Here is a 15,198-nt window from a genome sequence, read left to right as displayed (position 1 = left end):
ATACTGATGTGAATCACCAATGGTCATGTGCCCAGTACCATAAAAGGTCACCTTTGCCTAAAGAACTTTCTTTTGAATCTATTCAGACCTTCCATTCACCAAAAGCTAATGAAGTCCCACAGGAATAAAATAATTTTACAGGAGATCCATGCATGGTATGCAGATTTGTTTCCATCCATCCATCCATCCATCCATCCATCCATCCATCCATCCATCCATCCATCCATATCTCAATCACTTGACTGTGTTGTGAACATAGTCCTTGTTCACATTCTGCCTTGTCCACAATCCTTCCTACAAACAAACCCCAGGATACAGCATGAACCTGCACATTGGCCATCCTCTGTGCTGAGAGGCAAGCCCCCATCAAGAGACAGTGAGGAAGCAGCCAGGGTCCAGGTGCTCGAGAGGGGCAGAAAAGAAAGGGGACATCCATAAAGCTTTTTGAAGAAAACATCCCTATCTCTGTCTAGGGATGTGCAGCTCCTGACTTGAAGTGCCCAGAACAGGCTGATGGCAGCTGCTATTTTAAAATTCATGAAGCCTTAAAGCATTACTGGATGATTTCAGAGCTTGGAGATAAGTAGACAAAATAGTCCAGCAGGGGGGAGATGCTGATGTCGTAGCAGCCATAATAGTGTGTGATGCTGCACACATCCCTGCTTCTGAAAGCCCACTCATTCTTGTCAGGGAAAATTGCTGTGATTCCGTTCCATAGTGGAGGTGGTGGGAGGAAAGAGGCAGATGCATATTTTCCTCTGATCAAGGAGAGAGGCCAGGCTGTACACCACTTCCTCTCCTGAAGCCACCCTGCCCCTTCTGTGAAGGGCTAGGAGACTGGGGATGGCAAGTTTTCAGTAGGGAAAGCATAAGTGGCTGTGGCCCAGGAGAAACAAGGCTTTGGAGCTGCTCTGCTAGTCCTTGAAAGATGCTTTGCCCTCCCTGCCCTGGTGTGCCCCTCTTTGCTGGGGTAAAATGTGCTGGGAAGCAGCAGGTTCTTCCTGTGCTTTACCTGGCAGTTCAGGACTGAAAACTTTTTTTTCCCCCTGCTCTTGCCCATCCCTGCCCCTCCAGTGCTCACTGATCCTGCACAAGCTCCCCCATGTACCAGAGTGGGAACCCAAGCTCCTGCTTTGCCAGGGGCAGTGTGAAGCACCTAAGTCAGTGCTTAATGTGATTTTTCACCTGGCCATTGAGGACCATGGTGAGATGCAGATTTGTCCAGTACACATTACCTGCCCCTCTAGCATATTTTGTACCATATGTTCACTGAATATCTTTAGCAACTTGCTCGGTGAAACTCTGTACTGGATACATGAGTAGGAAATAATTTCCAAAGACAAAAGCTGAGGTTAAAAAACAACTGAAACCCTACCAGAGTGGTATTATCTCTTGGAAACAATTTGTTACCCTGGTTTCAAGGTAGTGAAATGTTTCACAAATATCTCACTTGCGACTTCTCAATTCCTTTTCAAATTTCCCCACAGACACATGGTCCAAGTCTGCCAGGGATATGCTCATTCTCACCAGCCCCATCATCCTGCTCCCCTCAAGCCCAGAGTCCTGGGCCTGGCAGAGCAACTCTCACAGTGAAGAACCATTTAACACATGTTAAATATTGTATAACATGTTTAATCAGTACTTTGGTTTGTCCAGGCTGTCACCATGCTTTTGGCGTGAATTAGCTCCACGAGTGTACCCAGCTTGCAGTCCCAGTTTCAGTCTGTTCCTGCAGGGCTGGGTATCAGCTCTCCCTTTGGCAGGGCAGCACTGACCTTCAGGGGGGACACACACAGGTGACATGCCTGGACTGAAGGTGTGCACATAGCCCTGGGTGGGGAACAGTGCTGCTGGCACCTCACACCCCTGCTCAGTGCTCACACTGGTGAGCACTCTGGTGCTTCTGCACAGAGCATCTTTAACTTGCTCAGTCACCCTTCCCTCAATTACCACCATCAGGAAGAGTCAGATGCTGATAAAGAGGCTCAGGAAGCTTCAAGACACAGGGATCACAAACAATAGGGACCGCCCACTAACTGCAAGGCACAGCACCCACCTGCCTTTCCTAACACAAGGAAAGAAGGAAATGGTCTTTTGACTTAATCTATGAGATTTTATAAAATAAAACCTTACTGGACTTGTGCTTGAATGAGGACAGTGAGATTCCCCTGTACAGATTGATCCACTTCCACACTTTCTACTCAGCATGAAGTAGTTTTATTTCTTACATACATAATTCAGAGGCAAACTGGAAGTGCAAAACCTACATTTCATTCTCAGACATCCAGCAAACAGTTAATAAAACCCATTCTAGTGTGGTATAGAGTTTATGTGAAGTAAGAGTAAAGTCTGACCTGTTTCCAGTAGCTACAAAATTACTCTGGGGAAGATAAAAGTGTGATGCTATTTTTTAAATGTAGCTATTTTCTGTCCAGGGAACCTACGCATCAGTCCTTCCTACCACACATATCCAGAGAAAGCAAGAGCCAACCTACACACTCCTCTGCTGTGGATTGCTCAGCACTTTGTTCCACAGCAACCTGTAGGAGAAACTCAACCCTCCTGTTAAATGCTTGGGGCTCAAATGATTAATTCTGTAGAACAGATCTCTAAGGCACACCAGAAATTGGAGCTCATTCCTAACAGCCTATCAGCATTCAGGCTGTTACAGGTGCAAGCAAAACAGCAGCTTTGAGGGGGAAAAGCAGTTCTGCTATAAACAGAATTCCTACACTTTTATCTTTTCATGTTTAATAGAGCTTTTTTTTTATCTCCTACAAAGTTTTCCACCAAGAGCTTTCCAAGCATTGTATAAAGGCAGGTAATGATTTACATCATTAACACTCCCATTTTACAGACAAGAAATGGGCTTCTCTAAAGAAAATCATGAGTAGCTTAATACAGAAAATCCCAGTCCCCACAAAAATGAAATGGAATCAAAGCCTCCTGGCAAAAGTTTCCAACTACTTCTATTTAGTTGCTATGCAGCTTTTTTGTTTGTTTTGTTTTTCAAAAATAGCCCAACCAGTCAAATGAGAGAACAGCAAGGAAATTGCAAGCTTTGACATACTTCTACACGGCTGGCATTAGTACAAAAATAAAGATTTTTATTTACTAGCTTACAAAAATAAATTCTATTGAGTCCCACAGGACCTCATTGGGAGGTTTACTTGACTTTGGGAGATAAAGCCTGTTTGAAACGTCTCTTTAGATCCTGCATGTTGGGAGATTTGGGCCGAGGGATGATGGATGACCGCCTCCTGTCCGTGCTGCCGGCATGCTGCAGTTTGCTGACCTCCTTGCAAAGATACTGGAAGACATCACAGACACCTTGGGAGTCCTCACTGGTGGAGATTTCCAAGAACAGGCTGCCCAGTTCATCTGCCAGCTGTAGTCCCTCTTTTGCCTGCACTTGCCTGGCGTGGAGGAGGTCTGCTTTGTTCCCCACGATGATGATGGGAGTCCTGGCATCGGGGTGCAGCTTGCGGATGTGCTGGTGGAGAGGCTGCACTGACCGGTAGCTGCTGTAGTCCGTGATGGAGTAGACCAGCAGGAAGCCCTCTGCCCACTTCACACACCTGGACAGGGAGTCCGGCACCTGCACGCAGTCCTCCTGCGCCTGCGGTACAACAGAGCACAGAGTCGGCACTGGGTCATGAAAGCATAAAGGCTGTACCACAGCACCATCAAACGGGTCCAGAGGGAACCCTGAGCTCTCTCGGGAGACCAAGTCTGGGCACACAGGGAATTCGGGCTCAAAAGCTGAGCCTTTGGGCAGCAGAGAAGAACCGATCGATACAGATTATCTCCGTACCTGGATGCATCCCGGCGTGTCCTGGATCTGCAGGGCGACGTGGTCCCCGTCCAGGTGGACGAGCCGGGAGTAGAGGCTGCCTGGGGAGCAGAGAGCCGTGAGCCGCCGGCCGCGGGGCCGCGCCCTGCCGCGCCCGCCGCCCCGCCCGCCTCACCTGTGTTGGGCTCGTAGTCCCCGATGAAGCGCTTGGTCAGGAACCGCACGATCATGGCTGAAACACAGAGCGCCGCGTTAGGCGGGACCGACGGACGGACGGACGGACGGGGGAAGGGGAGGGCAGCCCCGCACTCACCGCTCTTGCCGACGCCGCGGGCACCCAGCACGGCCAGGCGGAGCTGGGCTCCGGGCGGCCCCGGGGGGCACTCGGCGATGGGCGCCAGCAGCAAGGACTGGGACATGCTCGGCAGGCGCATGGGAGAAGGGCCCGGCAGCCGGGGCTCCACCGGCTCCGCTCGGCTCGTCCGGCAGCGCCCGGAGCGCTCGGCCCCGCGGCTTTTTAAAGGTCCAGGCGGCAGCACCGCCCCGCGACAGCACCGCCTCCCCGACAGCACCGCCCCCCGACAGCACCGCCTCCCCGACAGCACCGCCTCCCCGACAGGCATTGCCCCACCGACAGCATCGCCTCCCCGACAGCACCGCCTCCCCGACAGCACCGCCTCCCCGACAGCACCGCCTCCCCGACAGGCATTGCCCCACCGACAGCACCGCCTCCCCGACAGCACCGCCTCCTCGACAGGCATTGCCCCACCGACAGCATCGCCTCCCCGACAGCACCGCCTCCCCGACAGGCATTGCCCCACCGACAGCACCGCCCCCTCGACAGCACCGCCTCCCCGACAGCACCGCCCCCCGACAGCATCGCCTCCCCGACAGCACCGCCCCCCGACAGCATCGCCTCCCCGACAGGCATTGCCCCGGTCCGTCTGCACCGCCCCGGTCCGTCTGCACCGCCCTGCTGGGCATACCCCCACCCGAGGCAGACGGGCAAATGCACCACCCTCCCTGCAGTGAGGGGCTCCATTCTTGAAAGAAAGGAAATTACTATTTTACCTCAGACTATTTTGTTTCCCACACCTGAACATATCCCCCTACAGCCAGTGCTGAAAACACAGCTTGCAGATCAAGCAACAGCCCTGAAACCTAAGTGGCCTTGATTGGGCCCTTTGGGTTTTTGAAGAAGAAAAGTTTTGGAGAAGAATGTGGTGCTCCACCACCGGCTGCCCTTAAATGAGCCTCAGACCTGCAAGCAGCTGTGTGGATGTTTCAGCCTCCACCAACCATTGTCCTGGCTCCTGCTTCTGCTGTGTGCTGCCTTGAAACTCTGTAAGTGCTTAAAAGAGAAATAGTCCGCTCAGAGGCTGCTTTAATTTTTATCAGGGATAGCACAGGATGGAGCTGCCATGAGAGCTGCTGGGCCCTGCATGCAGGTGGATGCTCAGACAGCCCAAGTGACCCTGGATGCTCACACACAGGCAGCTGAGTTCAGGCAATGCTAACTAACATCAGTTAAAGTAGTACCTGCAGAAAAGCATGGTGGGAGAAGCACTGTTGATTATTTGTGCTACTCTAGTGCCTAAGAACCTCTACAGGTTCCTTTTAACTTCCAGGGCATCTTTTAACTTCCAAAACCTATTGCTCCTAAAATTTCTACTTTACTCCCCATTGTGCCAGTGAGCTCTTTCCTTCTGGGAAACAAGATTTCTCTTGTATGACTTAAGGCTTTTGGTTTCCAGAGGTTCCTGCTCTTGTCACCTGCTCCTATTGTCAGGGGATGGCTTGTCTTTGGCCTCACTCACAGTGCCAGCAGCAGCTGTTTCTACACATTTCTTTACAAAAGAGCTATCAGAGCACAATCAGTGTGCCTCTGAAAAAATGCTACTCAAACAAGTCCATTCCAGGCAGATGATTCTCAGGCACTGAGCTGTGAAAGCAGGATTAAATAACCTCCCTTCTCAAACCTTGAGGACTGCCTTGCCTGCTGCTGGGAGCACTCCCAAAGGGCAAATTGGGGTGGTCAAGCAGAGAGACAACATTGCCCAACCCAGGTAGGACACTGTGTGAAGGAATTAATGTCCAGGGTGTGATGGACTGTGTTTCCATCAACACCTACCCAGATGTAACAGGAGCATCTTAGGAAATTGAAGCAGTTGGAGCTCAGATAGCTGTCCCCATCCTGCAGACAAAGCATCCCTGGGATGTGTGGGTCCCAAAGCTATTTCCAAGGGGCCTTTCTCTGCTCTGCAGGCCCCACTTGGAAGTGCCAGGCTGTACTTTTCCACCCACCCTTTGCAGATGGCCTATGCCACTATCCCTGTGGCCCATCACTATTCCCCTTCCCACAGCAACACTGCTCAGTGCCAGGTATGCCATGCTGCTGCTTGACACATCTCCCTATTCCAAGCTCTGGACACATTCAACAGCAGGACTTTTTTGGGCTGACAGTAGGTGGCTTGCTCCTGTGACAGTGGCAGGGAGGACAGCCTGAGAGCAGCTGTATAGGTGCTGCTGGTGGGAGCAACGTTCCTCCTCCCCCTTCCCAGTCCTTTCTGCCTTTTCACTGACCTTTCCTGCCTAACATTACCTACAGAGTGCTCAGCAAACCTCAAATCTTGGTGCTGCCAGTATGTTAAAAAAGATGAAGCCACAGCTCAGAAAGCACCTTCCTTGCTGCTCCTCTAGGAGACAACAGATTTTGCCAGGGCTTTTGGCAGGGAACCAGCAGTAAAGGTTTGTGGCTGTAAAGGAGCCTTGGAACAGGACTGCAGAGAACTGGCTACAGCTTACGGGTTTAGTGTGTAAAACCCCTTCTAGGGCAAGTCCAAACTGGTGACACCAAATCCTGTAAGGAATACGCTTCATGTTTCAGCTCAGGACTGGAGATGTCCTGACAGGCAGCTCTTCAGCTTTTCCCAATTCACAGATCTCCCTCTTTCGTCAGGATTGTGCAAAAACAGGGCAGCCAAACACAGGAAGCAAACTTCAGCAGCAGTACAGAGATCTGTTAAGTGTCTGGGCTGTTTCTGCAAGCTTCAGATGAGCAGGAAAAGCCCCACTGCACTGAGTGAAACAGCTTACAGGTTAGTTTATCTGTCCTGTTTCCAAACACTAAAAACAAAACTAAAAAAAGTTATTTTCTTCCTGTACAAACCCAGCTTCATTTACAATCATTTCTGGGAATCCTGACCAAGGAAAGCCTTCTCTCCCTCTCTTCCCAGCCCACAGAGAGCTTCCAAGTATGCATTTACAACCAACTACTGTAGGCATAGTGACCTTAAAAACAGTTCTAAATAAACTGGGAAGTGTTGCAACACTTTTAAACAAGACCACTGTAATGCTGTCCAGTCTCATTATTCCAAATTGTTGAAAATAGGTTCAGAAGTTTAGAACTATGCTCTACTTATGTTATCATTTCATCATGCTGCTACAGCTAATCCACCATGATTTTGAAAAACGAGCACAAACCAAACACAGACCCAAAATAGCTTAAACATGCATGCATGAGAAGCAAATTTAAAATGCCACCACCAAAGTTTTTATCCAATAGCCTCCCACTCAATTCCTACAAAGCCTAGTGGAAAATGATGCTTATCTTGAAAAGCAAATACCAATTTTAAAAGGCTGGGGAAACTGACAAGCCAAAGAGGTTGATAAATTGCACAAATCTTGCTGCTCCAAAAAAAGCCCCTTGACCATAAAAGTCAGTGCATAAGATGCACCAGGGACGGCTCAGGATACAGTGGTGCATTCCATGTCCAACACCTCCAGTGTCAGAATACAGCATTACTGTCATGGAGCAGCCTGCTAAGAGGCATGCTCCTCCAAGTCACTTCCAAAGTCATTCCATCTACACAGCCTGCTACATCTTCTGAAATAGGAGCTTGTGAACCTCAACAATTTGCTCACTGGAACTTGGAAACTCCAGCACCTAAAGCCCATCACCCTTAAATACCAGCCCAAGCCAGACTCTTAACTCAAGGTCTAAAACCTAAGTTCCATCAGAACAGAACATCCACGATTGAGTTAGGTAAAAAGCAAACCTCATCATCTCTTTTTTCCTTACTCCCACACTTAAAAGCTGCCCTGCAATTCACTGTTCAGTCACTTTCAACAATCAACACCTACCAACATCTTGAAGTCACTTGCTTCTCTAATACTTTTCTGTCTACATGCACACTTTAGTTTTACATCACTTACTGAAGGTAACTGAGCAATGCCTGACATGACACTTCAAGGTAAACGATTATTTACCTGTAACTACAAACAATTAAGCCTGGGATTGTGTGCTTTCAAGTCTAACCAAGCAGGTTCCCTTCAGCAATCTCTAGCAAGCCCCCTTATCTCTTTTCCTACAAAAAACATCAAGTCTTAAAGTGGCACTGAGCAGCTCTTCATACAAGTTCTTAGTTTGCTGGTGATATATTCCATGTCCCCTCACAACAGCTCATGATCATTACTAAGCACTAGCATATTTCAGTGTTCCTAGCATTTATCATCTATATAAATGACAGAACTCGTCAGCAAAAGCTGCAGATGATTTAAATGACTAAGCAGCATGGTAAATGCAAGCTAAATAAATAAACTTCAATAAAAGAAGGTTTCGAAAGCATCTGCTCAAACAAAAAAGCCCCAAACCTAACTAAATGAATCAGCCACAATCACATACACTTGTCCAAAACCTTATCTTTATTTTTTAAACATACATTATGCCATGAATTCATAAGGAATTGGCTCCAGCAGCTCTGGATCCTTGCCATTAGTTCTCACAAAGTGTGCTTCTCTTGGTGGAGCAGGCTGTAAACAGAAAAATAAAAAACAAAAACTCATGGCACTACAGCTCAAAAGGCAACTTTTCAGAAAACAACATTTTGTCAACCATTTAGCACCTATTATATAAACATTACAGCAATTTTACCATTCCTAGTCTCATAAATTTGATTCAAGGAGTAGCAGTAAGAAATTATCTGGCAGAAAGTGTGCCTGACTCTTGCTGCCAAATTAAAAAAACCTATGCTTTACTCCCTGCAGCTCACCAACCCAATGAACATGGAGTGATGTATCCTGCAGTTCCAGAAGCAACAGCCATTACCTCTTCTCTGCAATCTGGTTATTAATTCTTTCCTTCAAAGGTTACCATAGAACCTGTTCAACTAAACCAAAGGCTCTACTGACCCTAAAACCATGCAGAGCTGCTGCTGCAGACTAGCAACAGCACAGGAAACACCCAATGCTCTGTTCAGAGCTACAGCTACAATTTTCACCTAGCACAGAGCAGCTCTGCTCAGGCACCAAAGATCCCAGTCTGGATGCCAACACACTGCATGAGGCCACTACCCCAAGAATTCAGTCATTTCCTGCAGAAGGACTGTGACCTCAACAGAAACATTACCTGACGTTTCAGCTGAACCCAAATGCCTTTCTCTTTTGCTTCCTTCTTCTTCCGTTCATTTTCCTTCACACGCTGCAGAAAGCTGTCTCTGCTCTTGGAATGTTTAATGTGCTCTATACGCACATTAATTCTCTTGGCCAGAATCTTGCCCCTAAGAAAGGGAGTCAGTTGAAAAATGTCACTTTAAATCTAGACTTACAGCCCTTACAGAAGTAACTCCATAAGCTCAATTACAGGTAATTTTTCTTTAAAAGGCAATTCCTCAAAAAACAGCTGCAGATGAACATCAGATACAACTTACATGTAACTACAAGTTCATTATTATGTAACAATGTAATATATAACAATGTGCTGACAATTTCATATTAAAATTGTGGAGAACACATAATTTTAGCCTCTTAGCATTTAAACAAGTCATTTTATCACCAATCCACAGCTGTCCAGCTGCTGGAACCAAAAAGTCTCAACTTGTCTGTTTTTTACTAAGTGAACAAAATTCAGCTGGATACAGCTACAGACCAGTATTTAAAAAGAGCTTCAACACCAGCACACTGGCTGAGAAGCCGTGCTAGGTAATGTGACTTCAGGTGCTGGTAAGAAAAACAAAAACTGTTTCCTCTGACAGGATCCAAGTCAAATGAGCATCATTTGCTTGGGTTATAAAAAGGAAATACACTTTACCCACCTTGAATGACCAATCAAGACAAGAACTGTCTAACTGGCAAAGTGAAAGGAGGGTGCAATTACAGTTCAACTTTCTCAAATACCAAGTTTCAATACACAGAATTTCATTACTTACTTAACCTGCTTGTTAACAATAATGCCCACGGCGTGCTGAGTAACATTATATACCCTTCCAGTCTTGCCATGGTAACACTTGTGGGGCATGCCTTTTTGAACAGTACCCATACCCTGTTAAGAAGCAAAAGAAAAGGGAAAAAAAATAGGGAGAGAGGGGGAGAGGAAGTAGCATCAAGGATTTTTCTTTCAGAAGTAATTTAAAGTATACATTTCAAATTATTTGAGATTTAATTTTAAAATACTCCCTTTTATCTTAAAGTTGGAATTTATAACCATGCATTTTGCACCTGAAGTCTACGAAATTTTGCTGTCAGTTCTGGCAGCTTTCAGTGTCGGTGAAATGATTGATCACTTTGCTTACAGAAAGAGCAAGCAATCACAAGAGACATTCATCATCAAGCTCCAGTGCGTGAGGAAGCATCAGTTCTGAACAATACATTCTCCAAGTCAAACAACCACCTAGCAAATTAAACACCACCTTCTGTGTGACTGCTACAAGAACATGGCATCCCAAACAAAACCAAAGGATTCAACCAAGTAGGAATCCTTGATGAAAGGCTTTCACATTCACTACAATTCAGCTGAGAAAGTACAGTTGATTTTAAAACAGACAAGTTCTAAAAAATACCAAGTGACAGGAAATGCTGCTTCACTTCCCCCCCCTTTATTAATATGTATATATGATGCATCCTTACATTTATTTCTTGTTTTCTGGTTTCAGTATAGCTTTGTAGTCACACAACTATGAACTGCCCTACCATAAATCATGGCTCACAACAGAACATCTAGTGAAGTGAAGCTGAGGTTCCTATGAAAACTGTGCCAGTAGCCAACTCAATCATTGGCTATGGCATATGTCACTCCCCTTTTTCAGCTGAACACACTGCAATAAAGCACAGCCAAACCCTACATACACCAGCATATGACACTGAAGTGCTACTCACTCCTGGTCTGCTGGCACTGTCATTCCAATATTGCTCCCAAAGTGAGCAGCAGTCACTTGTGCTGACACACATGACCCAAGCAACAAAAGAGTTCATCCCAAAGGAGCTGGAGACTGCACAGGATGACACTGCTTTAGCCTTTAGTTACACAGCACTGCAGAAAGTACCTTGATATCAACTATGTCACCCTTCTTGTAGATCCGCATGTAGGTAGCCAGAGGGACAACTCCTGTTAAGAGATACAAATTTGGGTACTCAGGAAGCCCAGGATTTCACATACACATAAAAAAGAATGGGGGACACAGAACATGTTTTGATACAATTTTCCTAAATGCCTCAAAAATCAAACAACCTTTTTTTAAAGCAGTAATTGCACACTTTAAATTTTTAAAATACGCAGCTAAAGTAAAATTAGATTTGTGTTCCTAATGCCAAAATTAAAGAGACATTAAACTATTTAATATATCACTGTAAATGCAACTGCTTATTGATCAGAGGAAAAAACCCTCCTATGTTTTAAGTAACTGCTGAAATACTTTCCTCACCTTCAAATTAATTTTTAAGCACTGACAGAATTAACACCGTGGCTACTGTCAAGCAGCCAGGACACCAATGCATTTGCAGTAAGAGCTCAGAGCTCTGTGTACACTTCCACAGTTTTTAGCCCAAGTTGTCAGAAACCCTCTGGCACGAGCCCTTGTTTCAGAGTCCATCCCCAGGGACTGCAGCTGTCCATCAGGTCAGTAACTGGATGCAGTGCTGGTACTGTGAGGGATACTCACCATGTTTGCGGAAGGGCCTCGAGAACATGTAACGCGTCCCCCTCCTCTTCCCCTTTGTGTTCGTCATTTTGGCTGATTACTGCAAAAACAAAGGCAAACTATTCAGCTAGTTCACTCACCACAAAGCTGATGGAATTTTCAGGTATTTCAGATTAATGGAGTCTTTAATCCTATTCAGAATGACACTGCTTCAATTCAAGCAACCTTGTTCACTTAGGCATCCAAAGAAACTGGAGCTTATAGGACCACAGGTTAACTCAGGTTAGAATGGATGCCAGCAAGATACTCAGTTTAACTCCTGCTTACAGCAAGGTTTACTATGGTATCAAACCAGACTATTCAAGAGCTTTCTCCAGTCAGGTCTTGAAACCCTTTAAAGACCAATGAATATTCAGCATTAGAAGTGACCCACAGGTACCACCAGGACCAACTCTTGGTTCTGTGCAGAACAACTGAGGAGTCACAAGATGTACCTGAGACCATTGCTCAGATTATTGAACTCTCTCAGGCTAGTGCTGTGACTTCCCCAGGGAGCCCATTCCAGTACCCAAACACTCTCTGGATGAATAACCTTTCCCTGATACTCAAACTAAACCTCTCCTGACACAACTTCATGCCATTTCCTTGGGTCCTGTCTCTGGTCACCACAAAGACCAGAGCCCCTCCAATTCCACTCATACAGAAGCTGTAGTGATGAGGTCTCCCAAGAGACCTTAGCTGCTCCTTTACCTTCAGACCCTACAGCACAGCCTAGGCTGCATGTTTGGAGGCCTGGCTGTTCCAATTAACATTATTCCCCTTACATCCAGCCTGAGCTTCTCTGTCTGACTTAAGCTGGTTGGTCCATGCTCCTTCCACATGCCCTTGCCAGGCAGCGGGATACATCCTCCCGACCGTGGCGCTGTGAGATGTCCCCCATGACACCTCCGCCCCGTTCCCTAAGCCTCTCTTTACAAGGCACCCATAATGCAGGGCCTCCACCACCACATTTACCGGCCACTATTACATCTGACACAAGGCTCGCATGCTCCGCAGGCCGAGAGGCCATGCCGGTGTCCGCCCGGAGGAGCCACCCCCGCGCCGCCTTCCCCGCCCGCCATCCCCCGGCGGCCGCGGGGTGCCCGGGCCCGCCGCCACGTGCTGCAGCGTGGCTGCTCCTCACCTGCACCTGCACCCGCCGCGGGGCTCGGCAGCCCCTTCCTCCCTCCCCCTCTCCCTCAGCAAGCTCCCTCCCTCCCGCCCCGCCGCAATCCGCCCGGCACGGCCACGCGCGACCCGCGGCCTCCTCGCTCCCCGCTCTAGCAAGGCCGTGGTGCTGCCATCAGAGCCGGCGGCTCCCCGCCCGCCCCTGCCGGCAGCTCGACCCCATCGGCCGCGTCTCCCTTCCGTGTGCCCGTCCCCCCGTGTCCCCAGCGCGTCCCCCCGGAGCGGCGGAGCGGCGCGGGCGCTCACCGTGCGTGCGCACAAAATGGCGCCCCGGCTCCAAAGGAAGGGGCGGCGCCGCGCCCGCCCTTAACTGCGGGGCCTCGGCGGGGCTGCCCGCGGCGCGCCTGACGGGAAGGGAGCGCCTGAAGGGCCGCGACCCCCGGGATGCCGATCCCGGAAATCTGCAGCGGCACAGGTCGGACCCTTCGGCCAAAGCAGGGACAAACGCCGGGGGTTTCACGGCTGTGCATGTGCTGTCATGGCAACGGGCAGAGAGTGATGCACGGGGAGTTCCCGCTGAACACGAGGAAGAACTTGTTTCCTGTGCAGTGACCGCGCAATGCAACAGAATGCCCAGAGAGTCTGTGGAGTCTCCCTCACGGAGCTGTTCAAGAAGGGTCTGGACGCAATCCTGTGCCGTGTGCTCTGGGATGGCCCACATGACCCCTCGTGGTCCCTTCCACTCTGACTCGTTCTGTGATCAATTGAGATGGGGTTGGAAGAGGTTTGGCAGCGGGGATGTCGGGGAACAGGGAAGATGAGCGGCTGGCCCCCATCCATAAGGAGCCACGTTTGGAAATACAGAACATGAGCAGCCAGCAGGGTGTTCTACACACGAAAGTCGTACACCGACATTTAAACTGCGGCAGTGTGAGCCTGCTGGCGCTGCTGTGTGTCAGTCACGGCTGCCCGGCTGGAGATCCCGGATTCCCGGGCAGGGAAGCGGGGTGGGAGAAGCATGCCAACAACCAGACGCGCGGGTTTGGGGTTTCTTAGTATTGTAATGAGGTTTCTTCGTATTATAATGCCATAATCTCCAATTGGTGTGGCAGGCGTTTCCACCAGACGCATAAGGCCCGGATTCTCCACCGGGAGCCCTTACAGTGCCACAGGTTTTGTCGGCTGCGAGAGCGAAGGGAATGGAGCGCGGGTCCCGAGCTGGCAGTGACACTGTGTGTGCATCTCCATTATCCAGTCCATGGAATCACCATGGGAAGCTGACGGCAGTGAGTCAAGTGAGTTCCCCCAAGCTAATCATGTAGGGACGGCTCCAAACTTGTCTCAGCAAGGAGCTGCCCTGCTGCAGAAATTTTTGTTTTGAATGAACAAAGTGCTTATTTGATTTAGGGGTGGAATGATTACTTAAAGTAACATAAAAACATACTTGATTCTCTGACTAACCTCACAGTTTCACTAATGTCTTGCAAAACTCGAGCCCTTTCAATCATCACTTTAAAGCCAGTTTAATATTTATGGATCACAAGAATGGATATGGAGGATTAAATATACTGTTGGGTTCTGCTTGCAGAGCTACCTGGCAGGACATGTTCTGACAGACAGGCCCTGTCTCCACATGAAACCTTTTAGAGCAAAGTGTTATATTTAGGAAAATGTGTCTGTACTCCATCACTTCACCATGAAAAATCTAGAATTTACAGCACCTGATATCTATGCAGAGAAAAATCTATATAATATGCATTCAGCCTTGGTACCACGAAACTTTTCCAAGCATGAGGATCATTACAAGCCTGAACAGCCCTTTGCTGAGAAAGTGCATTGGCAACAGATTTCAGAAGGATATCAAGCAAAGTAAAGACAAATCCTAAAAGACATTATTGGATAAAGGAAGCTAGGCATTTGCAGTGAGGGAGCTGAATGCCTTAATTTACATGGAGGACAATTCTCCACATTGACCTGGAAGGAATGGGGAAGAAACACCACACATTGAAACCCATGTCCACATACAGAACACATATGGAAACACGTATTTTTTCCTGAATAAATCACATGACAGCTTGATTCAAAATTTCTGCAATGTTTTTATTCATAAATTTACCTTGATTAGCACATTCCCAGGATCCTTCTTTAGCTCCACTTTCAAAGAAACAATCACATTTCACAGTTTGGCTCTATTGAATCATTCTCTAGGCATGCTGAGTCTGATCCTGAAGTCCATCCTATCTACCAACATTTGATACATGGTTTCCCAAAACTGAGACCTGATGAGCACTTAAAGACTGCAAAGCCTTTGCATGTTGCTCACAA

At 48.0% G+C, this 15,198-nt stretch overlaps 2 protein-coding genes and 2 non-coding genes across 5 annotated transcripts; all 4 read right to left on the bottom strand.

Moving 5' to 3' along the window:
- Positions 1–2,738: 2,738 nt before the first annotated feature.
- Positions 2,739–4,331, bottom strand: RASL11A (RAS like family 11 member A). Of its 2 annotated transcripts, XM_056487296.1 has the most exons (4): positions 4,107–4,331; positions 3,969–4,025; positions 3,815–3,894; positions 2,739–3,619 (listed from the first exon to the last, which is right to left on the bottom strand). In XM_056487296.1, the coding sequence occupies exons 1-4, from the start codon at positions 4,225–4,227 to the stop codon at positions 3,167–3,169; spliced, it is 711 nt and encodes a 236-aa protein (XP_056343271.1). In that variant the 5' UTR covers positions 4,228–4,331; the 3' UTR covers positions 2,739–3,166. The 2 variants fall into 2 exon arrangements, with proteins under 2 accessions (XP_056343271.1, XP_056343262.1); XM_056487287.1 differs by having other exon boundaries at positions 3,969–4,331.
- A 4,143-nt stretch (positions 4,332–8,474) lies between these two features.
- Positions 8,475–13,989, bottom strand: RPL21 (ribosomal protein L21). The gene is made up of 6 exons (XM_056487274.1): positions 13,180–13,989; positions 11,728–11,806; positions 11,113–11,174; positions 10,000–10,112; positions 9,201–9,351; positions 8,475–8,605 (listed from the first exon to the last, which is right to left on the bottom strand). The coding sequence occupies exons 2-6, from the start codon at positions 11,792–11,794 to the stop codon at positions 8,516–8,518; spliced, it is 483 nt and encodes a 160-aa protein (XP_056343249.1). The 5' UTR covers positions 11,795–11,806; positions 13,180–13,989; the 3' UTR covers positions 8,475–8,515.
- On the bottom strand, positions 9,808–9,940 carry LOC130260908 (small nucleolar RNA SNORA27). Its single transcript, XR_008841873.1, has one exon. It is a non-coding gene; the product is annotated as a small nucleolar RNA SNORA27 (small nucleolar RNA).
- Positions 10,323–10,403, bottom strand: LOC130260849 (small nucleolar RNA SNORD102). The gene has a single exon (XR_008841850.1). It is a non-coding gene; the product is annotated as a small nucleolar RNA SNORD102 (small nucleolar RNA).
- Positions 13,990–15,198: the final 1,209 nt, after the last annotated feature.

The sequence above is a fragment of the Oenanthe melanoleuca genome, chromosome 1 (assembly GCF_029582105.1).
Source record: "Oenanthe melanoleuca isolate GR-GAL-2019-014 chromosome 1, OMel1.0, whole genome shotgun sequence".
Taxonomy (NCBI): domain Eukaryota; kingdom Metazoa; phylum Chordata; class Aves; order Passeriformes; family Muscicapidae; genus Oenanthe; species Oenanthe melanoleuca.
The sequence above is the reverse complement of the archived record's forward strand: the minus strand, read 5'-3'. Positions and strand labels throughout refer to the sequence as shown.